The sequence below is a fragment of the Cyprinodon tularosa genome, unplaced genomic scaffold, assembly GCF_016077235.1.
Source record: "Cyprinodon tularosa strain WSP-4 unplaced genomic scaffold, ASM1607723v1 ctg252, whole genome shotgun sequence".
NCBI classification, from domain to species: Eukaryota; Metazoa; Chordata; class Actinopteri; order Cyprinodontiformes; family Cyprinodontidae; genus Cyprinodon; species Cyprinodon tularosa.
Window position 1 is genome coordinate 107,693 of NW_024038939.1, and position 27,528 is coordinate 135,220.

General features: G+C 40.5%; 1 protein-coding gene across 1 annotated transcript; it reads left to right on the forward strand.

Moving 5' to 3' along the window:
- The first annotated feature begins 290 nt into the window (after positions 1–290).
- Positions 291–27,528, forward strand: LOC119785617 (adhesion G-protein coupled receptor G2-like). Its single transcript, XM_038288349.1, has 13 exons — positions 291–346; positions 497–706; positions 1,639–1,813; positions 6,797–6,956; positions 10,818–10,940; positions 11,046–11,162; positions 11,303–11,342; positions 16,334–16,428; positions 17,251–17,366; positions 19,405–19,673; positions 20,694–20,799; positions 22,801–23,129; positions 27,173–27,528. Exons 1-13 carry the CDS (start codon positions 295–297, stop codon positions 27,283–27,285), a joined length of 1,905 nt encoding a protein of 634 aa, XP_038144277.1. The 5' UTR covers positions 291–294; the 3' UTR covers positions 27,286–27,528.

Here is a 27,528-nt window from a genome sequence, read left to right on the forward strand (position 1 = left end):
GAAAAAAAATAAAATAAAAAATGCAGAAACAAAAAAAGAATATTAAAAACAGTTGGAAGTTTTTGTTAGATTACATTCATTTTTTTATTTTTTTTTTATTTTTTTTTAAGACAATTATTCTTATTGCCACATTGCCAGACATGACACTGTAAAAAAAAAAAAAATGTATTATGTATTTGTGTAATTAATCATATACATATTTTCTTTTTTCTCTAAGTTGTTAAGTTGCAGTAAATAACTAGTAATACAATTGTTTGTGTTCTTTTATTGTTGTGTATGTTTACAGCAGAAACTATGATTCCAGTTTTTGTTTTACTGCTGCTCCATCAGTCCTGGGCTCATCAAGGTACCAGCATAAGAATTTATCTTTTTTCCCCCAAAGCCATATATTCATTCCAACAGCAAAGTCATTTTTGAAATCGTCTTCTCTTGGTAGAAAATCCTCATTTGCAGTGTTTTGTGTAACTGTGGGGTCTGTTGTACCTTCTGTCCTCAGTTTGTATCAACATCGCGCACTATGAACTTGGCGTTACTACACCCAATGTAACCATAACTGAAAGGAGGAACGGTGATGTTCAACCCATGAAACATTACGACTACTCTGAATTTAAATGCACCCCCAGCAATGAGACATGGTTCAACGGATCGTATGGTTGTATAAACTCTACGGCGGAATCTGAATATGTCATTTATACCTTAGAAAATTGTGAGTAAACTAAGTAAAGATGCTGAAAATGACTAAACAGGACAGAATGACGAGTCTCGTGTGTCATTTTAAAATCAGTGAAATCTTCTGGTAATGGACGTGTTTGGACAGCACACATGGAAGCACTCTGTTTGCACCTGCACACTAATTTGCATTCGTCTTTGTTAATAATTGATTAATTCTGCTTAGTTTAACTTCCTTTTCATGTTTCTTTTGCTCATTGTGACTAACAGTGTTAACCCTTTAAAGCCCTATCCAAGAATAAAACAAAAGAGAAAATTACTTTTTTTTTGGTTTCAATTCAATTCAATTCAGTATATTTCTATAGCGCCAAATTCACAACACATGTCATCTCAAGGCACTTTACAGTTCAACCAGATCATCCAGTCAAATTGATTCAAAGTTTTCTATCTAAGGAAAACCAGTTGATTGCATCGACTCATTGACTCAAATACAATCCCTCACACTAAGCATGCTTGTAGCGACAGTGGAGAGGAAAAACTCCCTTTGAACAGGAAGAAACCTCCAGCAGAACCAGGCTCAGTGTGAGCGGCCATCTGCCGGTTTGAAGTCCTAATTTGGCCTTTTAACAAAATATGGAAAAAGAAAATACAGAAATACATTTTTGATATTAATAATTTATTACTATGCGATAAGTCAAGATTATTTTTTGTGAAGTCTTCTGCTCTCTGTTATCAGGTATATCTAATTGTGTACAATAGGACTTTGAGCAAAGTTTTTACCATTAAATTATGCAAAAGGTGTCAGAAACATTTCAGAAACCGTATGTATCAAATATGATACATTTGGCATTATAGGGTTAAAGAAAAGAGTAATCTCCTTATAAAGAACCCTAGCAATATATATATATGTATATCTTTTTAAACGAGGCTGTTACCTGTTTGATCCGTATTTCCTGTTGTACTTCTCAGATACGATTTGTTACCTTCTCCACGGACCTTGCAAGAAAGCTGCTATCCTGTCTGATTTGAGCAAACTGAAATATATTAACAATTCCAGGGAGGAAAACAAGATACTCATAACCATAAAGGAAGCATGTCAAGATCTCTTCAGAACCAGCCGGGAACTTAAAAAGGCATTTATAAGGTAAGTGCAAATGAGCCTTTGAACATGTTTTACCACTTTATGACATTTTGTCTACTTTTAGAAATTCTAGGAACCAGATTTCTAGATTGAGAGTGAGGTGCTCTGTTAGAAACATAAGAGACAATAATATCTCTGATATGAGGAAGAGGATTTTAAATTCTATTCTGGATTTAACAGGAAGCCAATGAAGAGAAGCCAGGATAGGAGAGATATGATCTCTCTTTTTCATTTTCATCAGAACTCTGGCTGCAGCATTTTGGATCAGCTGAAGGCTTTTAACTAGCCGATATGCCGATATTTTAAAACTCATGTAGCCGATAACCGATACCGATGTTAAAGCTGGACAAAAATAAGTAGTCATTGAAAATAGCAGTTTTGTTATCCATTTCTGACACTTTGAAAAATAATATACTCAAATATATTTTCATATGCTGATATCAAATAGATTTTTAAAAACGCGGTATCGATCTATTTTACTTTCAAAATCTCGTGAAATTTCATCGTTCTGTTACAAACTCTCGTGATATTTTGCAAATTCTTGTGAGATTTTGTTAGTAAAATAGATCGATACCGTGTCAATATATCAACATATAAAAATATGGCAACATTTGGTGATTTTTCGGGGGATTTCGTAGCATAACGATGACATATAGCAATATTTCATTAGTAAAAGAGATTGATATGGTGTTTTTACATGGCAATATATCAGCATATGAAGATATTGGGATATTTTAATGGATCAATATTTTTTCCCTCGTCTTTAGAAGTTTTTAAGTCTGTAAAAAAGAGGTTTTTGAGGAAGAAGAAGAAGTAGTTTTTTTTTTTTTTTAGACTTTAGGAACTCAGAAGCTGATCAAATATCGGGTTAAATATCGGTGGGGTGGCCGATGTCCGATATTCAGTTTTAAGGCCGATACCGATAGGGGCCCGATTATATCCTGCATCCCTACTTTTACCTACAGTTTCCTTTAGAACTTTTCTACTTAAAGTCGAAGGGAAATAATATTTGAATGTCAAATAATTAATTAATTAAACATGTGTATAAATGTACTTTTTATCAGACCATATTGTCTCAAAATCTAGAAACTTTCTATTTTAGAAAAATCCTGTCTTAAAATATGTGTTTTTTCCGTTATCTTCTGCAGGCCAGTTAGTTCTCCGTCAGCCTGAACACCTAAATTCATCCAATTATATATCAACGGTCATCTGTCAATCAAATTTTTTCGGTCATAGCATCTTGATACATATGTCGCAGCTAATATACGCAACAGTTGTAGTGACTTTGTCGCTATATGTAGCCATTTCTCAGACCCCTCCAGCGACTCTTTTTTTTAAAAAGCGACTAGCGACAAATCTAGCGACATTTCTGGTGTCACTGGCAGCTTTTGGAGACTCTTACATGAAAGCTTGATGGTGAAGGTTGATCACGCGGTGCCGCCCCGCCCTGCTTACATTCAGCGCCGAGGCGATGCGGATGTAATCTGAATTTGAAATGTTTTATCTTAAATAAATAACGACATTTGATTCACAAAGCCACAGTCATTTAATCACCTTATCCATTGTGTTTTCCACTCTAAGATAATGATTTCTAGGCTCATTAGTGGAACACAAGGGAAAAAAGAAAAAGTAAAAAAATAGTTGAAAGAAATAGAAATTGTAACTCTGCCATAGTGTCTCTTTATGGTTCATTTAGTACTGTAATAAAATAAACATTAATAAAAAAAAAATGTAAAAAATAAATAAAATAAAGTATTTTAACTCAATTTGTCTCTCTCTAACAACGTTATTTCTCCAACAGCGTCAATAACATGAACATCACATCATGTGGCAGATTATGCAAATTAGGCAATAACATCATTCAGCGACTTCTAGCGGCTTATAGCACAGCCAATAGCTACTTTCCTTACTGAGGAGTTGGCAACACTGAACGGTTGAAATCAGAAATCAGAATCGGTTCCTTTCCCATTGAGTTGCGTCCCAGTGTTCACGGGGATGGACGTCTGTGTCTTCAGCAGGCGTAGAGCTAACAGAACTGGCAGCGTTGCGAGGCAAGGGCTCAAACATGTACGGCTGGAAGCCTTCTACACCAAACCAAGCTTCTGCCGCCCTGGCGTCCTCTTCCACAACATCTTCGTCCCCGCTTTCCTCCTCTAAATAAAAAATGGATGACGGAGGAGACTCATCCACGACCTCCGACACTAAACTCTCCTCCTCTTGCATGTTTCCGCTGTCCATAGCGTTCCTTGACAGCGTCGTTTCTAAGTCACCAATTTAGTGCTACTTGGTCCCAATGGAATTTCCCATTGGGAACCTGCTAGCACTAAGTTGCTAACTGGTTAGCAAGCTGCTTCCGACAAACCTGCCACAACCAAAAAGCTTGCAAACTTTCCGCCACAACAATCCCGCCCCCTTGATAACCGACCAATCACATTCCCTTTATTCACTGGTGTAAAGTCGGGCAGCACTCGGGAGAATTCGGAAATGCAATGGTTGGAACAGTCGCTTCCCTACGACTTTAAAGGCACACTCTGTAACTTTTGGCCACTAGGGGTGCTAAACCTCTAACTTTCACGTCTAGCACCCCCAGTAGCTTTTGTTTGTAGCCCGCTAGCTTTCTCTGCCTGTATTTTGCTTTAATTAAACAAAAAAAAGTAACTTCAAAGATATATGACTGTATACTAGGAGCAATGTACACTTAAAAAAATTGTGCAACTGCTTTTGGCCTTTAGTTAATCACGTTTTGTTACTTTAACACAATTGTTTTATATCCTACCCTGCTAACATGAAACAATTGTGTTTAAATAACTAAATATGATTAAGTAAATGTCAAAAAAAAATTTCAGTGTATTAACTTACCAGTCTAATAGTAACGTTCAGAAAAGAGAATCGATTTTCTTCCATCCTGCACCAGAAATCTAACTCCTCTTCATGATAGACTCTTGTTTTTCGTGGTGCACGATCCCTTTCACGTTTTCTCTTTTTAGCGTCTTCTGAAGGTTTAAACTTTATCCATGCCTCAGCAATGACTAGTAGTAGAGCAGCCGGAAAAATAGTAGAGTAAAAGCCTTAGCTCCATGACTCTCTAATGCTACGTTCGCACTTAAAGTAGCAGAGGCATCAGAAGCAGGTAGTTTGCATGCAGAGTCAATGGTTGACGCCTATCAAAACCAATTGGAGAAGCTAATCTGGGAGCTGGCAGGGAGTCAGACACAGCAGTGCTGATGCAGAGCGCTATGATCGCTCCTCTGAAACTGTTTATTAACGCCTAAATTAACTTCAAATGCCGAAACCTGCCCGTAAAATATGTTCGCTTTATTCTGGTGCCTGCAGTTTGGATTACGTACATGAAAAATGGCTTCCAGCCACCGCGGCAAACCGCAAAGAGGGACCGGGCCAGAGGCTGCTGTTGAATGGGATTCCCAGTGACAGCGCTCCGCCGGTGTATGGTGGTCTCAGCGGCTACGACAGAGAAATAACATTTGAAGGCAGGATGGTAATCTAGATGAACTGACTGCACTGACGAAGTTTTCAGGAGGACTTTCTCACTTAATAACATATTAAAACAATTTTTTACCCACTGATCACAGCAAATATAGCTGTTATTAAAACAGGCAAACAAATTATAGGGTAGCTCCGTCCAACGCGCATCAGACCAACTGACGTAAAGATGCTTCTGCCGTGAACTAAACTTGTAGAAGCATCAAAAATGAAGCAGCATGCGCGTTTTAGCTGCTCTTGCTGTTTGTAGTCTGAACGTAGCAGAAGAGCCTGTGGCCGTAACGCGATACGTTCTCCAAGGTCACATGACCTGGCCAACAATGGCTCATATCCAAAAAGTTTGTAATAGGATTAAATTTAGTTTAGCAAACTTCAGATTCATTAGAGATTTTCTTTCAACTGAAGCTGCTAAATCATTTTTTTCCCATGATTTTATCCCAAATAACATATTGTCTAATAAGTTGGTCCAATACTCACTCTACTACAATAAAACCATTAGAAACATTATATAAACAAGCATTAAAAATACTGGATAAAAAATCCATACCATTACCACCACTGTAGTATTCTGAGGAAATATCAGTTACTTACCTGGAACAATCTTATCAAGTTCAAAAACATCTGTTTAATTTATAAAATCAGACATGGTTTAGCACCAGCTCCACTATGTGACTTTGTACAGTTCAGATCCAGTGAGGTCAGAGAGGGGCAGTGAGGGAAGACTGCATCATCCCCCGGAGAAAAACAGCCTTTGGTCGGGCTGTCTTCTCCGTAAGAGCATCTCAGCAATGGAACACAGCGCCAGAAACCATCAGAGACTCTTTGTCATTCTCTTCACTCAAAAAGGACGCAAAAAATGGCTTATAGAGAGCCAAATTGGTGGGCACTAAGGTTTTCTGTGTGTATTTAAATAATTTATAATTATTTTACATGAATTGTATTTCTTAACCATAATGTTTTTTATGTAATTGGTATTGTAATTTTATCTTGTGATTTTATACCTGTGTTTATTTTTAAGGTTGCCTTTTTAATACCTGGCTGGGGGACTACCGATGAAAATTAGCACTCCTTAGCTAACTCGGGTATATTTACATTGTTTTGATGTTGATTAATGTACACTGTCCCCTTTCAAATAAACAATAAATAAATAAATAAATGGTGCATCTTTCCCAACTTACAAAGTCGGTATTTCAAGGGCGGATCCGTGCTCGTAGCATTGATAGTGTCAGGCGTCGTATATTGGCCTGAGGAATCATGGAAAATAACTCATATGCATCAACTCTTAAGGTCATAAAGTCTGCGCTATGCCTTTAAACAGTTTGAAAGTAACCTTGTTTCTTCAGTATTCACAATTTTTACACACTCTTCTCCCCTTGCACTACTTTGTGTCACATTTATCACACAGAACCCAATAAATTATACTAGAGTATATGTTCTTGTAACACAATGCATATTTAACCATTGATTCATGTTTTTTTTCTGTAGAATCGAGAAAAAAATAATCCTCAGAGTTATGGATTTACCGCTGCCTGAGGGTAATGACTCCCGGGTCGACAACCTGAACTCCTTGTCTGTGAACGTTTCCAAAATCAGCAATTCTACTCTCAACGAATCAGAAGCCAGAATCCTGATGGAAGCTCCACAGGTATACCATTTATAAAGTATTTGAAGTATTTAAAAGATTACATTATTGTGTCTCTCAAAGTTTGCACACCACTGTTAAAATATCAGGTTTTTGTTGTGCAAAAACATTAGATCAGGATTAATCATTTAACATTTCCTACATTAGTTGGCGTGATCCTTTTAGACTTAAATGAAAAAAAAATACAGCTGTAGCATAGAAGACATGATAATATACAATTATATAGACCCACCTTATTTCATTCTTTCATTATGAGGCCTTGCAGGCATTATGGGTACACTGCAAAAAATTTAATCTAAATAAATAATTTCTTCTTAAAATAAGTGCATTTTTTCTTGAATTAAGTATTTAAGTGAGACACTTTGCCAATGGAACAAGACAATTTACACTTAAAATAAGAAAAAACAATTTCATTTTTTTATTTCAAGTGCATAATATCTAGATAACTTATTTTAAGAGTAAAAATACTTTATTCTATTGGCAACTCATCTTATTTACCAGCTCGAATTAAGGGTAAATACTAGGGATTTTAGCCGATATGCCGATATTTTAAAACTCATGTAGCCGATAACCGATATCGATACCGATGTTGAAGCTGGACAAAAATAAGTAGTCATTGAAAATAGCAGTTTTGTTATCCATTCCTGACACTTTGAAAAATAATATACTGAAATATATTTTCATATGCTGATATCAAATAGATTTTTAAAAACGCGGTATCGATCTATTTTACTTTCAAAATCTCGTGAAATTTCATCGTTCTGTTACAAACTCTCGTGATATTTTGCAAATTCTTGTGAGATTTTGTTAGTAAAATAGATCGATACCGCGTCAATATATCAACATATAAAAATATGAAAACATTTGGTGAATTTTCGGGGGATTTCGTAGCATAACGATGACATATAGCAATATTTCATTAGTAAAAGAGATTGATATGGTGTTTTTAAATGGCAATATATCAGCATAGGAAGATATTGGGATATTTTAATGTATCAATATTTTTTCCCTCGTCTTTAGAAGGTTTTAAGTCTGTAAAAAAGACGTTTTTGAGGAAGAAGTAGTAGTATTTATTTATTTATTTTTTTTAGACTTTAGAAACTCAGAAGCTGATCAAATATCGGGTTAAATATCGGTGGGGTGGCTGATGTCCGATATTCAGTTTTAAGGCCGATACCGATAGGGGGCCGATTATATCGTGCATTCCTAGTAAATACCCTTAATTTAAGACATTGTTACTCATTTTGAGATTGTTTTTGCAGTGTATGACTTCCATCACAAACCGGAATCACCCTGTCACCCAGTACCTCAGCTCTAATACAGAAATAGTACCGAAACCTCTGTGTTATTTATTCGCCACTGCAGTTCCCACCATCTGAATCTGAACTAAACACAATAAACTCAGAGTGAGAAACTTCTGCTTCATATTTGATCAAAAATGAAGCATAATAGTGACTTTATAATTCAGTTCTAGAGTACAGATATTTAGTTTTCTGCAAACTGTCTCTTTGCATCACAAAAATTAGCAAAAAATACACAAACTGACTGTAATCTTATTTGATTTCGATAAGATAAAAGGAGCTGGTTGACCTTTGATTATTAAGTTTTCTATTTTAGCAAAATGGTAGCGGCATAAATGAAATGTTTTTGCTTCATAATTAACACAATTTCTATTAGATTTTAAAACTAAGGTCATCTTCACTAAGGTTTGAGGGCCTTGCAAGGATCAGCCCTCGATAATCTGAGCGTGAGAGAGGTTTTCCTCACTATGGGTAACAACAAGGTCGCATTTGTTGGTTCCTTCACTGTTCCTTCACAAATGACCCAGAGCGCCGCTTTATGATAGTCTGAGTTCCTCTTGAACACAAGAACTATCCTAGTAAAATCTTGCTGTTTGGAAAAATATTTACCTGATATATTTTTTGGTTTTCTGATTTAAGATTTAATCTAGAATGGTTAGTGGGGCCTCGTACTTTCAAACAATCCTATGACTTCTCAGTTTGCATCTCCAAAGCGAACGTCTATCGGATTCAGGTCTAAAGTTACACAGCAGTCCTTTAATTCAATTCAATTCAATTCAGTTTATTTCTATAGCGCCAAATTCACAACACATGTCATCTCAAGGCACTTTACAGTTCACCAGATCATCCAGTCAAATTGATACAAAGTTTTCTATCTAAGGAAAACCAGCTGATTGCATCGACTCGTTGACTCTTCAGCAATCCCTCACACTAAGCATGCTTGTAGCGACAGTGGAGAGGAAAAACTCCCTTTGAACAGGAAGAAACCTCCAGCAGAACCAGGCTCAGTGTGAGCGGCCATCTGCTGAGGCCCACTGGGGTTCAAGGAGACAGAAGCAGACATAGAAAAAGAAGCATAGATACAAAGGGCAACTGTCAACCAGCTCCACAGGCGGCCCCGTCCAGGAAACACACAGCCAGGCAGACGAGCTCCGAGCCAGCTCCCATGTCAGAGGATGAAGAGAGCACATCCAGTTAGTCAGAGTCAGAGAAACAGGACTACACTGGAAAACAGGCCAAGCTCCAACATCTGTAAACAAAGGTGTTGATGGCAGCAGCACAGCTGATATTTCTCTCCAGGATGGAGTCACAGCCAAACAGGAACAGACCAGATGAAGCTACTATGAGAAAAAGCAGAGAGAGCAGAACGTTAGAGATTGAACTAACAGATTCTGCAGAGTGGGAGAATAGAGATAGAATGAAGCAGAATGAGGAAAAAGGGGTCCCTATGTCCTCCAGCAGTCTAAGCCTATAGCAGCAGAACTATAGAGATAGATCAGGATAACCTGAGCCACTCTAACTAGAAGCTTTATCAAAAAGGAAAGTTTTAGGCCTAGCCTTAAAGGAATAGTACACCCAAAACATGATTAGCCTTCATTTTCTACTCACCCCCATGCTGAACAACACTCTGGAGTACTTTTTTGATATCTCAAATGCATCTGGAGATCTGGGAGGCTTCTTGCTGTCTGCTGACATTCAAATAATGGAGGTCTATGGCGCCCGAGGCAGAAAGGTCCATAAAAGTCCACAAAAACGTGTCAATATTCCTCCATACTGCTCGTCCAATGTATTCCAAGTGTCCTGAGTGGGTAGCGTCCATAATTTACTCGAAACGAAGTCATTTAGAATGTTTTTAGAGCATAAACAGCAGTGTATAGGATTTCCTAAAAGCGCGTTCACGAGTCTACGGAAACCGCGGCAGACCAAACCAAATGAAAGTGCGCATTCAGCTCGGCAAAGAACTCATGCTCTTCCTCAACACTGAAGTCCTCAGAGATTTTTCTTATGTTGTTTCTTTCTTTGCACAGGTAAACAGCACATTTCTTCTTCTACGCTTGCATTATTGGCAGAGCAGACGCTGAATGCGCACTTTCATCTGGTTTGGTCTGCCGCGGTTTCCGTAGACTCGTGAACGCGCTTTTAGGAAATCCTATACACTACTGTTTATGCTCTAAAAACATTCTAAATGACTTCGTTTCGAGTAAATTCTGGACGCTACCCACTCAGGACACTTGGAATACATTGGACGAGCAGTATGGAGGAATATTGACACGTTTTTTGTGGACTTTTATGGACCTTTCTGCCTCGGGCGCCATAGACCTCCATTATTTGAATGTCAGCAGACAGCAAGAAGCCTCCCAGATCTCGCGATGCATTTGAGATATCAAAAAAGTACTCCAGAGTGTTGTTCAGCATGGGGGTGAGTAGAAAATGAAGGCTAATCATGTTTTGGGTGTACTATTCCTTTAAAAGTAGACAGGGTGTCTGCCTCACCGACTAAAACTGGTAGAAAAACTTTAAAGAGTTTTGACCGATTTATCTATTTATATATATTTATTAATAGATACAGGCCTACGACAAATCGTTTGTTCCTGAGGTTTGGATGCCAGTAAACCACCTGAAGAACATTTCAGAAGAAGAGAGGGTCTTTGGTTTGGTCAGTTACACGGATCACAGCCATTTCGAGGTATTTACATTCTTTAAGTTTCTATTATAGATATTGTGTAGGCGGAGTGTAACTGTTGGCTGAACTTCTCTTTGTTTCTTTCTCTTCTGACTGTCTCTATATTAGATGCACAATGAAACTATTTCATCAATGGTTCTCAGGATCGAGCTACGGGGGAACCGTCAGCTTAAGGACCTCACCACACCGATCGAAATAATTTTCAGGGTTATGACGCCTCAAAATGTAAGATTGGTTGAAAATGCTTTTAACAATGAATGTAACCTTTTTATTTTATTATAATGTTGGAAAAAAACAAAAACAAATATTTACTTTGAATTATATCAGCGTCAAGTTTCATCTCTGCATTTTTGTGTTTATTACAGAACGATTCTGAGTTACAGTGTCACTACTTTGATGAAAGTGGTAAGTCTTTACTAAATTTTATTGACAACCTGTAAAGATATTCTAGATTCTTTTTATGTTATGTTATGTTAAGCAGCTGGTTTACATGTTTAAAACTTTAAAACAAGATCCACCAGAACACAGAATAGTCCACAACATTTTATTAAATAATTTCACTAAAACATTTCTTTTAAAAACTACTCGGTCCCTGGAAAGAAAAGGGATCATAGAAAAAAAAGGGCAATTTAAATTATTAAAAATAAATAAATATATACAAACAAACCATGCAATGCAAAAGGAAACAAATTAGTAAATCAAAATAAAAGCAAACACATTAGTAACTTTAATAATAAGCAGACAAACAGTAAAGCAAGCACTGCCTTCGAATGGGGCCAGAGGACTCATGCTCCGCTCGCTCCGCCTGTCCATCAGTGTTGCCAACTCCTCAGTCAGGAAAGTAGCTATTGGCTGTGCTACAAGTCGCTAGAAGTCGCTGAATGACGTCATCGCCTAATTTGCATATATTTTTTCCCCAGCTTTTTTCTTACTTTGTCTTTTTTCCCTTGTGGTCCACAAAGGAGCTTAAAAAGCATGGTAAAACATGAACATTTTCAACCATACATTTGTTTTTACATTACAATAACAACAAAAAAATCTAAATGGAACAAAAAAAAATGCAAAGAATTAATGACAATGTGAGCAAATATTTGTAATTATTATTATTTTTTAAACTAACTAGATTTCCCATAAGGCTGTGCTTGCCTGCTCACAGAAATATATGGCAGGTTCAGGGACTGAGGGAGCTGACTCAAGCGTGATCAACCTGCGCTGTCAACCCGGCGCATACGCGTGGTTCATTTGCAGTCAGGATGCTGAGATTAAACATGCTGTGGCTCTGAATCCAGCGCTGAGAGGTACTCCTGTGGAAGCGGGTGAACGGGGTTTGGAAGGGGGAGGCGCCCCACAGCAGACACCAGAAAAGTCGCCAGATTTGTCGCTAGTCGCTTTTTTGAAAAAGAGTCGCTGGAGGGGTCTGAAAAGTCGCTAATTACAGTGACAAAGTCGCTGAGTTGGCAACACTGCTGTCCAACAGCAACCGATTTTATTGAGAGCCGCCCAAAAAAACACATCAAACAAGACAGCAGAGCATCCAAAGCGCTGCAGCTCCAAGACAACCCCAGGAGTGGAAACACAGCCTAACCAGGGAGAGAGAGGACCAGCAGGGGAGGACTAGATGGAAGCTGCAGCGGCTAACACCAGCAGAGCAATGGATTTCAGAGGAGCTGATCAAGAAACTTAGGCAGCCGACATGTAGGGGAAACAAAGACACATGCAACTTGCAGAGGCCTGCTCAGCTATAAAGCCATCTGCCCCGCCCACCAATCAACGGCTTGCCTCTTGCTACACCTGATGCACAGAGTGGGGAGAGTGTAACACCATCCCACCACACATGCAAAGACAATGGTTGACGTGCATCAAGATGCATCAAAAGATGCAGCAGCCTCTGGAGTTGGAAACATTGACCTTTAGCTGCTGGAGCGCCACATCAACCAATCAGAGAAGCTGATCTGGGAGCTGGCAGGGAGTCAGACACAGCACTGCTGATGCAGAGCGCTATGATCACTCCTCTGAAACAGTTTATTAACGCCTAAATTGACTTAAAATGTCAAAATCTGCCGGAAAAATATGTTCGCTTTTATTATTCTGGCGCCTGCAGCTCGATGCACTTTACATGAAAAATGCTAACATCTACTTCCAGCCGCCACGAAAAGTAGGGGAAGCCACCAGCTGTTGCTGGGGATTCCCAGTGGCAGCGCACCGCTGGTATGTTGGGATCTGAGCGGCTCCGACAGAGAAATAATATTTTAAGGCAGGATGGTAATCTTGATTAACTGACGACACAGACCATGTTCTGAGGTGGACTTTAAAATATATTAAAACTATTTTTCATCCGCTGATCACAGCAAATATAGCAAAGCCGCTCTCTGCCATTGAACACAGGAGTAGCAGAAGCATCAGACGCATCTGGAAACACTTTACTGGACGCGCTTCAGGAGCGTCAAAGATGCTCTTGACCCGCGTCTGACCTTAATGTGGACAAGCATCAAAAAGGATCCAGCAGAAACTTTGTTGCTGCCCAAACACGTTCGTTGTGAACGTTGCATAAAAAGAAACTCTGCTCTGTTTAACTCCCTATCAGAGCATCAAGTTCTTACAACTTTCTGAATTGATATAAAGTTCTGCAATTCCAAGCCCCCCCCCACTGATACCGCCAGAAAAAATACATAAATGTCAATAACTATCTGCACAGTTTATATGTAAAATGTAATAATAAAATTGATGGTATTTTTCCTTTTTTTTTGTAAAATTAAGTGTTCCAACTACCACACCAAAAAGTAATCATCCACAGTTTTGTGTTAGCTCATCTAAAAGTGATGTTGTTTAGAAGAATAATGCGGATTATTATACTGGCTAAAAAAACAATAAAATCAAGTTTAATACAAATTATTAGAGGAAACACAAAAGAGAGGGTGTCAACTTTTTTCTTTAAGAGAGGATGGTAGTGTGAGTAGACACGTTTCCATCAGCTTTTTCTTATGCACATTTTGAAGTATTGCATCAGAAAATTTTTTCAGAGGGAGGTGTCACTACCCGATCCGTCCCGGGAAGCACGATCCATGCCGGGAAACACGATCCATCCCCGGGAAGCGCGATCCGTGCCGGGAAACACGATCCATCCAGGGAAGCACAATCCGTGGCCGGAAACACGATCCATCCCGAGAAGGATGATCCGTGCCGGGAAGCACGATCCGTCCCGGGAAGCACGATCCGTGCCAGGAAACACGATCCATCCCAGGAAGCACGATCCGTGCCGGGAAGCACGATCCATGCCGGAAAAACACGATCCATCCCAGGAAGCACGATCCATGCCGGGAAACACGATCCATCCCAGGAAGCATGATCTGTGCTGGGAAGCACGATCCGTCCCGGGAAGCACGATCCGTGCCGGGAAGCATGATCCGTCCCGGGAAGCGCGATCCATGCCGGCAAATACGATCCATCCCAGAAAGCACGATCCATCCCAGAAAGCACGATCCGTGCCGGGAAGCACGATCCGTGCCTGGAAGCACGATCCATGCCGGGAAACACGATCCATCCAGGGAAGCACGATCCGTGGCCAGAAACACGATCCATCCCAAGGAGGACGATCCGTGTCGGGAAGCACGATCCGTGCTGGGAAGCACTATCCGTGCCAGGAAGCCTCATCCGTCCCGGGAAGCACGATCCGTGCCGGGAAACACGATCCATCCCGGGAAGTACGATCCGTGCTGGGAAGCACGATCCGTCCCGGGAAGAACGATCCATGCCGGGAAGCATGATCCGTGCCGGGAAACACGATCCATCCCGGGAAGCACGATCCGTGGCCGGAAACACGATCCATCCCGAGAAGGACGATCCGTGCCGGGAAGCACGATCCATGCTGGAAAAACACGATCCATCCCAGGAAGCACGATCCGTGCCGGGAAGCACGATCCATGCCGGAAAAACACGATACATCCCGGTAAGCACGATCCGTGCCGGGAAACATGATCCATCCCAGGAAGCACGATCTGTGGTGGGAAGCACGATCCGTCCCGGGAAGCACGATCCATGCCGGGAAGCATGATCCGTCTCGGGAAGCGCGATCCATGCCGGCAAATACGATCCATCCCAGAAAGCACGATCCATCCCAGAAAGCACGATCCGTGCCGGGAAGCACGATCCGTGCCTGGAAGCACGATCCATGCCGGGAAACACGATCCATCCCGGGAAGTACGATCCGTGCCGGGAAGCACGATCCGTCCCGGGAAGAACGATCCGTGCCGGGAAGCTTGATCCGTCCCGGGAAGCACGATCCATGCCGGGAAATACGATCTATCCCGGGAAGCACGATCCGTACCATCAGTTCATTGGCGCATCCGCAACCAGATATACATCAGGGTTGCCCTTAATTTTAATTTGTAAAAAAAACTAAATTATATTTTTACCCCCTTAAATCAGTAAATGTACTAAACTATAATGTGTTTAAGGTTAGTAATGAATTTCCTGAAAAATGAATTCATTTAAATACTTTCTGTTTTATCACTTGTCTGTGCTGGAAATGGAATCGTACACTACTTCTGGGAGATAACTTTTTTGGCTTTCGATTTTAAATTAATTTTTTCCTTTCTTCGTTAGTATTATGGTATATAGTGCACAATCTAAAAAGATAAATAACAAAAAAAAAGATAAATATTGTGTAATCATATTTTGTCGGACTACTCTGAGCATATCCGATGATGACGTCATAGAAGCTGTCTAAACGGAGAAAATGTAGAAAGCATTGAATTGTCTCGCAAAAGACATAGAAAGGTTTAAAAGATAGGTTTTAGCATTCTTTATTGATTTAAGGATAAAAAATAAATACTTTTAGTACCATAATTACATTATTTTTGGATGAAAATCTGCTTGCATGTGCGCAAATGAGCCGATAGTATGGATCGTGCTTCTGGAACGAATTCGGTAGTGATAGGAAGTCCTATTTAAGTGATTATTTACTGGGAACAGGCGTGCAACGGCCTGGCCTGGCTGTGGCCTATCCACCATTAGGATTTTAATAGCCTTTTCTTGAGTATATGAATGTATTTTGTTAACATTTCAATCAAACCTGAACTAAATTAAACACCTAATTTTGTTTCTTAATATGGGATAGTTCCTTTTTTAAGCGACAAATGAAAAGTCCGGTGTTTAGGGAAAGTAAACGGATATTTTTATATTAATGGGGGTCTTTTCCCTAGGAACTATTCTTTTCTCTCTGACAATAAAAACCTTTATTTGAAAAACTTTATTTTGTGCATCCTTACACTGGATTTGACTAATATATACTTTTGTTTGATGTTGTGAATAATTTAAGTATTAAAAACATCTACAAAATAAGGAATCAGTATCAGTAAACTGTTTTTTTACACAACTGTTATTAATTATCTTTTAAGATTTTTACTGGAGAACTGATGGATGTGAAACTCACACTAAGCAAGATATTGTTAACTGCGCCTGCAACCATGCAACACCCTTCGCCGTCCTACTGGTAACTCCTAATTTGACAAAGTTCTCTTTAAAAAAATTTATTGTAGCAGAGATCTGGAGTCAACATGTCATCTCTATGTCATGTTTTTGTTCTAATCTAGTTTATCCTGTGTAGATTGGATTCACCTGGTTCAGTAACCTGACTCCGTCAGATGGATTTGCTCCGCATATCCATCTGGAAACCTTCCGTTGAAGTAATTTTGGGAAGGGGCGAAAATACTGGTTAGCTGATTGGCCTATGTTGGTGATAGACGGGCCAAATAAACCAATCAGATCAACGAAGCATATGACGTACTAACAGCCAGGCTACTCTTGCCGAAAGCAGTCGGGAGAAGAGCAAAAACATCTTTTCCTCTGAGAAAAGCCTCCAGAGCAGTGTTTTGCTCTTTGCTCTAACGCTAGTTTCATCGGCTGAAGCCGCCATGTTCTTTAGACTGAACTGTCGCGCTTCTCGTTGCGTCACACCTCAACCCGCCTCAAAGCCAACGCTGATTGGACGTTCGTTTGGTGAACGGCTCCAAATTTTCTTTAACGGAGAGTCTCTAGACTGATTAGCGAGTGAAACGTTGAAAGCTCGCGAGATCAGGATGGTCTCACGAGGCTACTGATTCAGTGGTTGGATAGAACAAAAACATGACATAGAAATGACATGTTGACTCCAGATCCCCGTCTCTGTAGCTTTTAATCAATGGTTATTTCACATTTGTTTTAATAGAATAACAATAATGAAAAAGTGTGTTTAAGTAATCTTTTAAGAAGTGTTTAAATGTCATATAGCCTTAACATCTGACTCATTTGCTATTTACACTCTTCTGTTTTGCAGATAAGATTGCCAATAAGTGAAGTCCATTGGGAAATATTGTCTTACATCAGTTACATAGGCTGTGGCCTTTCTGCTTTCTTCAGTGCCTCATCTATTGTAGTATATGTGTTCAACAGGTAAGTATCCACCTCATAAAAGGAATTTGGTATCACAATGTTCTAACACTATTCTATGTATATTTTTAACATGTCATGAAGTTTTTTTATTGTAAATTAAAAGACAGTTCTCCTTACTGCATTAAGTGTGGCAGTAATTTAAGGGGGTTAAAACCAGGCAGTTGCTGAAAATTACATAGACTGGGCGAATAAACATAGAATTTTAGAAAATGATAATGATAAATATTCTCAGTATAAATATATAATTCAATTCAATTCAGTGTATTTACTGTATAAAGCACCAACTCGCAACATGTCATCTGAAGGCACTTTACAGTTCAACCAGATCATCCAGCAAAATTGATTCAAAGTTTTCTATCTAAGGAAAACCAGCTGATTGCATCGACTCATTGACTCTTCAGCAATCCCTCACACTAAGCATGCTTGTAGGGACAGTGGAGAGGAAAAACTCCCTTCGAACAGGAAGAAACCTCCAGCAGAACCAGGCTCAGTGTGAGCGGCCATCTGCTGAGGCCCACTGGGGTTCAAGGAGACAGAAGCAGACATAGAAAAAGAAGCATAGATACAAAAGGCAACTGTCAACCAGCTCCACAGGCGGCCCCGTCCAGGAAACACACAGCCAGGCAGACGAGCTCCGAGCCAGCTCCCATGTCAGAGGATGAAGAGAGCACATCCAGTTAGTCACAGTCAGAGAAACAGGACTACACTGGAAAACAGGCCAAGCTCCAACATCTAGAAACAAAGGTGTTGATGGCAGCAGCACAGCTGATATTTCTCTCCAGGATGGAGTCACAGCCAAACAGGAACAGACCAGATGAAGCTACTATGAGAAAAAGCAGAGAGAGCAGAACGTTAGAGATTGAACTAACAGATTCTGCAGAGTGGGAGAATAGAGATAGAATGAAACAGAATGAAGAAAAAGGGGTCCCTATGTCCTCCAGCAGTCTAAGCCTATAGCAGCAGAACTATAGAGATAGCTCAGGATAAAGAATAGGTTTTAAGCCTAGCTTTAAAAGTAGACAGTGTGTCTGTCTGACAGACTAAAACTTTTTTTTATGCACAAACAAGCTACTGCTGGTACTATTTAATGAAGATGCCAGTTAGGGACCTGTGAGGCGTCTGTTTCTCAAACTAGAGACTCTAATGTACTTATCTTCTTGCTCAGTTGTGCAACGCAGCCTCCCACTTCTTTTTCTACTCTGGTTAGAGCCTGTTTGTGCTGTCCAATGAACGGAGTAGGAAAATCTTGTAGGAAATCTTTAATTTCTTAGCAATTTCTCGCATGGAATAGCCTTCATTTCTAAGAACAAGAATAGACTGTGGAGTTTCAGATGAAAGTTCTCTTTTTCTGGCCATTTGGAGCGTTTAATTGACCCCACAAATGTGATGCTCCAGAAACTCAATCTGCTCAAAGGAAGGTCAGTTTTGTAGCTTCTGTAACGAGCTAAACTCTTTTCAGATGTGTGAACATGATTGCACAAGTTTTTTCTAATCATCAATTAGCCTTCTGAGCCAATGAGCAAACACATTGTACCATTAGAACACTGGAGTGATAGTTGCTGGAAATGGGCCTCTATACACCTATGGAGATATTGCACCAAAAACCAGACATTTGCAACTAGAATAGTCATTAACCATCTATCTATCTATCTATCTATCTATCTATCTATCTATCTATCTATCTATCTATCTATCTATCTATCTATCTATCTATCTATCTATCTATCTATCTATCTATCTATCTATCTATCTATCTATCTATCTATCTATCTATATACATATAGATAGATAGATATTTATATTTACAAAAACTGATTTAATTTTACCATAACTGATTTCTTGGCTTATTTTGTATTAGTTAGATCACGTTAGATCATTTTAATGTTGTGGCATTAAGGAGTGAATATTTTCAAAACATTAGTTTATACCAAAAGGTGAGTTGAGTAATATCTGCTTTGTCATATTACAGAATAGTAGTCTTATTCTTCACTGGTGCAGTGTTCATTTGCACTGACTGGATCTTGTTTTCCTTCTTTAGAAGCAACAAAATGGACGTTACTATGTATATCAATGTATCTCTGAGTGGAGCCTTGTTACTCCTCAATTGCACCTTCCTCTTGACTGAATGGGGGGCCACTGTGAAGCTTGAGTGGGTGTGTGAGTTCTTGGCTGCGGTCATGCATTACTCCCTGCTGTCCTGTTTCACTTGGATGGCTATAGAGGGACTGCACCTCTACCTAATGCTGATAAAGGTGTTCAACACTTACTACAAACGGTACCTGCTCAAACTGTCTCTTGCTGGATGGGGTGAGTGCTGCTTACTACCTTTTAATTGGTCTCGTAATTATGGTACATGTTGAGTCCAGGTTGGATAAAGAACTGTTTGATTAGGATGGAAGAAGTAACCTGGATTTTATACAACATAGATGGTTGGGTGATACAGAATAGGGTTGTCAAAAGTATCGAAACTCAAAAAAGTATCGATACTGAAACGTATCCGGATACAATACTTGTTTTTAAAAGTATCGATACAGTACCACCACCAGTAGCACCTAAGCAGTCATTCATCTATAGTGCAGAATAGAGGACAATGCACTTTCTGAACACTGTGTGATTGAACCATCGTTTGGCTAGTGTCATTGTTATGTGTGCAAAGCATAGCCAAGGAAGGAACACTTAATTTTAAGTTTTTTACCAAGCTTGCTTAATATTGTGCACATCATACAACCTCAAAATATTTTTCTTATTGTTTATTGTGTTTATTTATTGTATTTTATTTATTTATGAAAATATTTCTGTAGAATTTTGGAGTCTTTGTTTTTATCCTTGTGGTATCGAAAATGGTATCGAGTATCGAATATTTTCCTTAGTATCGGTATCGAGTTGAAAAGTTTAGTATCGTGACAACCCTAATACAGAATAATGAATTCACTTACCTGTTCTGCCATCTGTTTGGCCTCATCAAAATTACTTGGAAGCATGTCTCTCTTAAGATTGTTTCTTGACCTCAGTCACACTAAGAAGTAGGCTGGCAAATTCTTGGAATTCTGATACCAGCTAAGGAAACAAAGAAATTACTAAGTAAATAAGTGGTAACTAAAGTGAACGAGGTTGGCAAAACTAGTTTGCATGTTCCTTTAGAATATTTTAGGATACCTGAGGGTCTTGCCCGCATAGATGATGGAAAACCTTTGATCTAAGATGTTTGGCTAGAATGTCTTTAATTAGGCACCGATTAGACTGGTACGTGTTGAGCTTTACTACTGTACAAATGTTGCACATCTACACAAAGTATGTAAAACTTTATTTCTATTTTGTGTTTTTTAGGGATTCCTTTGGTAATTGTGGCAACTTCTTTGTGTTTGAAAGACATTAAACAGTTTTATGGAGTTAAACAGTTAACCATGACAGATACCAATGAAACCAATGCCATGTAAGTAAAAAAGGTTTAAGTGAATCTTCCTATTCAAACTGTAACCATTGTTTTACTTTATTAATTGAAACCATTACTGTATGTATTATTCTTAATTTTGAACATCTGTCTTCAGTTAGGATTATTTGTGATTACATAGACATTTTGACCATTGTTTAATTAGCTATGGAGAAATAGTGGCAAAGCACTTTAAGACATATTGAACAGCAATTAAAGTCATACAAAGGCTGATTATTTTCACCAACATACCTGACAGATTAATTGCACAAGGCAGGTAAATACTCTACTCAAAAAAATTAAAGGAACACTTTATAGAGTATAGCATCAAGTTAATTAAATTTCTGGGATATTGATTTAGTCGGGTAAGTAGCAGAGGGGGTTGTTAATCAGTTTTAGCTGCTTTGGTGTCAATGAAATTAACAACAGGTGAACTAGAGGGGCAACAACAAGACAACCATCCAAACAGGAATGGTTTTACAGGTGGAGGCCACTGACATTTTTCCCCTCCTCATCTTTTCTGACTTTTTTTCACCAGTTTTGCATTTGGCTAGGGTCACTGTCCCTACTGTTAGCATGAGGCGCTACCTGGACCCTGCAGAGGTTGCACAGGCAGTCCAGCTCCTCGAGGATGGCACATCAATACGTGCCATTGCCCGAAGGTTTGCTGTGTCTCCCAGCACAATCTCAAGAGCATGGAGGAGATTCCAAGACAGGCAGTTACTCCAGGAGAGCTGGACCGGTATCTGCTCCTTTGTGCAGGAGGAGCAGGAGGAGCACTGCCAGAGCCCTACAAAATTACCTCCAGCAGGCCACTGGTGTGAATGTCTCTGACCAAACAATCAGAAACAGACTTCACGAGGGTGGCCTGAATGTGCTCACTGCCCGGCACCGTAGAGCTTGATTGGCATTTGCCACAGAACACCGGAATTGGCAAGTCGGCCACTGGCGTCCTGTGCTTTTCACAGATGAGAGTAGGTTCACCCTGAGCACATGTGACAGACGTGAAAGGGTCTGGAGAAGCCGTGGAGAACGTTATGCTGCCTGTAACATCGTTCAGCATGACCGGTTTGGTGGTGGGTCAGTGATGATTCAGGGAGGCATATCCATGGAGGGACGCACAGACCTATACAGGCTAGACAACACCACCCTGACTGCCATTAGGTATCGGGATGAAATCCTTGCACCCATTGTCAGACCCTATGCTGGTGCAGTGGGTCCTGGGTTCCTCCTGGTGCACCACAATGCCCGGCCTCATGTGGCGAGAGTATGCAGGCAGTTCCTGGAGGATGAAGGAATTGATACCTGACCTAAATCCAATAGAACACCTCTGGGACATTATGTTTCCATCCATCCCACGCCACCAGGCTGCACCTCAGACTGTCCAGGAGATCAGTGATGCCCTGGTCCAGATCTGGGAGGAGATACCCCAGGATGCCATCCGTCGTCTCATTAGAAGCATGCCCCGACGTTGTCAGGCATGCATACACGCACGTGGGGGCCATACAAATGACTGAATACCATTTTGAGTTGCTGCAATGAAAATGGACAAAATGGACTAGCCTGCTGCATCATTTTTTCACTGTAATTTTTGGGGTGTCTTTGAATTCAGCCCTCTGTAGGTTGATCATTTTCATTTCCATAAAATGATGTGGCATCCTGTTGTTCCTAACACATCACCCAGGTCATATCAGTATAAAGAAACAGCAGGATTTTCCCCAACGAGATCTGATGTGTTTTCAAAGTGTTCCTTTATTTTTTTTGAGCAGTGTATATTTTTATCAAACTTTCCAATGGGATCATTATCTAAATGTTTGTTTTGGGGTTTCGTTATTATATCTTGTTAGCATACTTTCTGGCAACTTAATCTGTTAAAGAAAATCCTAAATGATGATGTGTTATTTTTTTAAACCCTTTAAAATGTCCATGGCTTTTTTCCTTTTTTCTATTGTATCCTGGGAAATACAGCTTTGTTATTATCTTTTTATGTGTTTTGTCTTACAGCTGTTGGATCACAGATGACACCTTCTTCTACTCTGTAAACATTGTTTATTTTGCTCTTGTATTCATCTTTAACACTGGTATACTAGTGGCAGTGGGCTCAAGCATCTGTAAGATGAGACGAGTGTTAATGAGAACCTCAAAGCATAGAGCTATCATCAGTGGAAAGTCATGGGGAGTTCCAGAGAGGTTCAAAACATCCTGCCAGAGTAGTCTCACTTTACTGGGCCTTACCTGCCTGACGGGAATGACTTGGGGTCTTGCCTTCCTGGGATCTGGCTACATCAACTACCCAGTTCTCTATCTTTTTTGCATCCTGAACTCCTTACAAGGTAAGAACTATCAGCCATATCTATTGGTATGTTAATGTCCTTTTCTGCAGAGCTGGCTCTAGGCAAAGTCAATGTAGGCGGTCCCTGGAGGCAACAACTGAGGGAGGGTGCTTTTAGCCATTCAACAAAAAAAAGTAATAATTTAAAACATCACCCAAATCTCTGTTGTTTTTTTTTTTATCATTTCATTTACTTCCAACAATGCTGAAAACCATCAGTGCACCTGGCACCAGGACTTCCTAGGCTGGAATTCAATAATCCAAATTGTAGTCAAGTCGTCTGAACTTTAGCTGCATGTTTTAAGGGCTGGTTATACTGCCGCAGCAGTGTGTCGCAGTGAGCTTGATGCAGACATTTTTGATTTAGCCCGGTATTGACGCGTGGTCTGCGCTACACGCTGTGGGTCTAGATACGGCCGAGGCGGTGGGGAAGTGGGGGCGAGTTTAGTCCGACAACGGATGGACATGAGGGCCAAAAAGAGCAGAGATCCAGGTGGAAAAAGGGTCCCAACGTTCTCGCACACCTCGCTCTTCTAGTTGGTCAAACTTCACGAGTTGTTTTCCACAATTTCGGTTATAAAAAAAAAACAAGCCGGCCTCCTGTCTGCGGCCCTTTCTGCGGTCACCTACAATTTGGGAGAGGTGCAGCGGAGTGTCTGAAGAGGGGGCGTCTTTTTGTTCACTGAGACACCTATGCAGATGACCTAGTTTTGAAGTATAAATCAGCCTTTAGACACTCGGGTTAAGGAAGGGCGTGAGCTGTCCACTGAAAACCATCTAGTAGTAACTTGGATCCGCAGTTAGGGAAGGAATGCAAACAGAATCGGTAGACCGAGGTAGGTAGTAAGGCTCTGTTTGCAAAGTCTGGCTGAGCACTCGGTCAATGACACATTCAATTCAATTTTATTCAGTTTATTTCTATAGCGCCAATTCACATCATGTCATCTTAAGGCACTTTCCAGTTCACCAGATGATCCAGTCAGATTGATTCAAAGTTTTCTATCTAAGTAAAACCAGCTGATTGCATCGACTCATTGACTCTTCAGCAATCCCTCACACTAAGCATGCTTGTAGCAATAGCGGAGAGGAAAAACTCCCTTTTAACAGAAATAAACCTCCAGCAGAACCAGGCTCAGTGTGAGCGGCTATTCATCTCCCAACCCCAGGAGAAATCTCAGATTTGCTGCTGCCCAAGCACTTGCAAAGGCAAATGCTCACACCCGGACGGACTTTGGTGGCGCCATTAAGAAAGTAAGTCTGCATCAAAGCATTTCTGGCAAACCATCTGTCACTTCTGCAGGGAAAAGCAATGCTTTGCTAGCTCTGTTTCCGGTGGAGGAAGGGAGATGCTGACCTTGACTAAGGATGTTGCTGGACTTTGTAAAAAATACTCTGAGAAGCTTCTCAACCCTCCCCTGAAGATAGCAGAGATTAGGTGCTCAGAATCAGTCTTGTTTTTCACCTGAACTTTTTATCAAGGTGGTGAAAAGGATCAGGGGTAGAAGAGATTCCCCCTGAATATCAGGCCTCTGGATGCTGTGGGACTGTCATTACTCTTTAAAAAAGCATAGGAATCAGGACAAGTTTTCCTGAACTGGCAGACCCAGGTGTGATGGCAGGATGGTCTATTCTAACTATATTAGACTCACAATTCCCAGCCTCCCAAAGAAAGCCTACTGTCAGTTGATGGAGAGGACAATGCAGCTAACTGACAAACCTCGAGTTCTTAAAGAGCAGCACAACTGGCCATGGAGAATGGACAAGCTCTACACCCCCTGCAGGGTACATAAGAGGGTACGTAAGAGCTTGCCTAACAGGTTTACATGTGCTTTGAGGACCCAGAGAAAGCTTCCAACTGCGTCACTTTTTAACCCCCGTGGGGGAGTGCTTCAGGAGTACAGAGCTTGGAGTCTCCAAATTGGGGCCATTTGATCTCTGATTGGTGGCTAGGCACCCTGTTAGAAATAGGATGAGGATCAGAGACCCTAATCCTCCGCATTGAGAGCAGGTAGCTTAATAGACCAGGCCACCTGTTTGAGATGCCCCGTGTTTCAGGTATGTCACATTAGCATGAGCCCCAGCGGACAGCCAAGGACACACTGGAGGAACTATGACTCTTGGCTGTCCTTTCAACACCTCAGGTTTCCCAAGACAGTTTCTTGAGAAGGGGAAGACAGTTTTTAGTTATCTTTCTCTCTTCCACCACAGCAGATGTGCTGTGAAAGAGCCCCACTTCAGTTCCAGAGTTTCATTTTGTTGAATTGAGTTTCAACAGTCAGTGTTGGTTTGTGGCATCAAGTCATTATATCGTGTTCCAATGGGTTTTTGAAATCCTCAGTCAACACATTACTGTAATACACAGATTAACCAAGAGCGATTCTGCGTCCTTCTGTTAACAAACTTTGTAGAAACGCTTATTTGCTTTTATAGCTAGTGATGGCATCTGCTAGCCTTGCCAAAAGTACTGGTTCAGTGGCCATAATGGTATTAGCATTTTTTACAGCAAACTGGTGTGATGTGAACCCCAAGGAGTGAGAATCCAAGGAGTATGTCAGGTGAATTGTGTCGATGCTCTGGGGGTTTTAGTCAAAGTTGGTGAAATATATATATATATATATATATACACTCACCGGCCACTTTATTAGGTACCCCATGCTAGTAACGGGTTGGACCCCCTTTTGCCTTCAGAACTGCCTCAATTCTTCGTGGCATAGATTCAACAAGGTGCTGGAAGCATTCCTCAGGGAGTTTGGTCCATATTGACATGATGGCATCACACAGTTGCCGCAGATTTGTCGGCTGCACATCCATGATAAGAATCTCCCTTTCCACCACATCCCAAAGATGCTCTATTGGATTGAGATCTGGTGACTGTGGAGGCCATTTGAGTACAGTGAACTCATTGTCATGTTCAAGAAACCAGTCTGAGATGATTCCAGCTTTATGACATGGCACATTATCCTGCTGAAAGTAGCCATCAGAAGTTGGGTACATTGTGGTCATAAAGGGATGGACATGGTCAGCAACAATACTCAGGTAGGCTGTGGCGTTGCAACGATGCTCAATTGGTACCAAGGGGCCCAAAGAGTGCCAAGAAAATATTCCCCACACCATGACACCACCACCACCAGCCTGAACCGTTGATACAAGGCAGGATGGATCCATGCTTTCATGTTGTAGACGCCAAATTCTGACCCTACCATCCGAATGTCGCAGCAGAAATCGAGACTCATCAGACCAGGCAACGTTTTTCCAATCTTCTATTGTCCAATTTCGATGAGCTTATGCAAATTGTAGCCTCAGTTTCCTGTTCTTAGCTGAAAGGAGTGGCACCCGGTGTGGTCTTCTGCTGCTGTAGCCCATCTGCCTCAAAGTTCGACGTTCTGTGCGTTCAGAGATGCTCTTCTGCCCACCTTGGTTGTAACGGGTGGTTATTTGAGTCACTGTTGTCCTTCTATCAGCTCCAACCAGTCTGGCCATTCTCCTCTGACCTCTGGCATCAACGAGGCATTTACGCCCACAGAACTGCCGCTCACTGGATGTTTTTTCTTTTTCGGACCATTCTCTGTAAACCCTAGAGATGGTTGTGCGTGAAAATCCCAGTAGATCAGCAGTTTCTGAAATACTCAGACCAGCACTTCTGGCACCAACAATCATGCCACGTTCAAAGTCACTCAAATCACCTTTCTTCCCCATACTGATGCTCGCTTTGAACTGGAGGAGATTGTCTTGACCATGTCTACATGCCTAAATGCACTGAGTTGCCGCCATGTGATTGGCTGCTTAGAAATTAAGTGTTAACGAGCAGTTGGACAGGTGTACCTAATAAAGTGGCCGGTGAGTGTATATTAGCATTAATGGTGGAGCAGCTTATCTGCACAATGAAACCCGTAATGCATACAGCTGTTATCACTCACATTTAGGGTTTAGTTAGTGTGAGTGAATCATAACCTCTTCTAAGGTAACAAAATGGCTCAGGCCAGCTCTGCTTGTTGGAGAACAGTTTGAAGTTAAACTTATAAGTTTTGGTATCTTTTTCCAAAGGCTTCTTTATTTTCATGTGGATCTGTCTCTCGGCCAAGAAGCAACAGAGGAGAGTAATGGAGGATAAACTGTCTTCAAACCCTGTGATGACTTCAGACACCAAAACCGAGTAGAACTCCTATTCCTCTGGATGGATCCAAAAAATAATCTGCTTATATAGATGTTTGCATGTTTAAAGGAAGGAAATCTTGTTAGAAATCTGTACTTTCTTTAAATACTTTTATCCACTTTGCAACTACATATTTTAAGCCTGGAAATATTTGAAGAAATCTAGACTGTAACTTGTTGAAATGTAATCACAGCTTACTTTTGCACTTTTTGTGGAAAATCAGCACAACTAAAGCGCTGTTTCACTT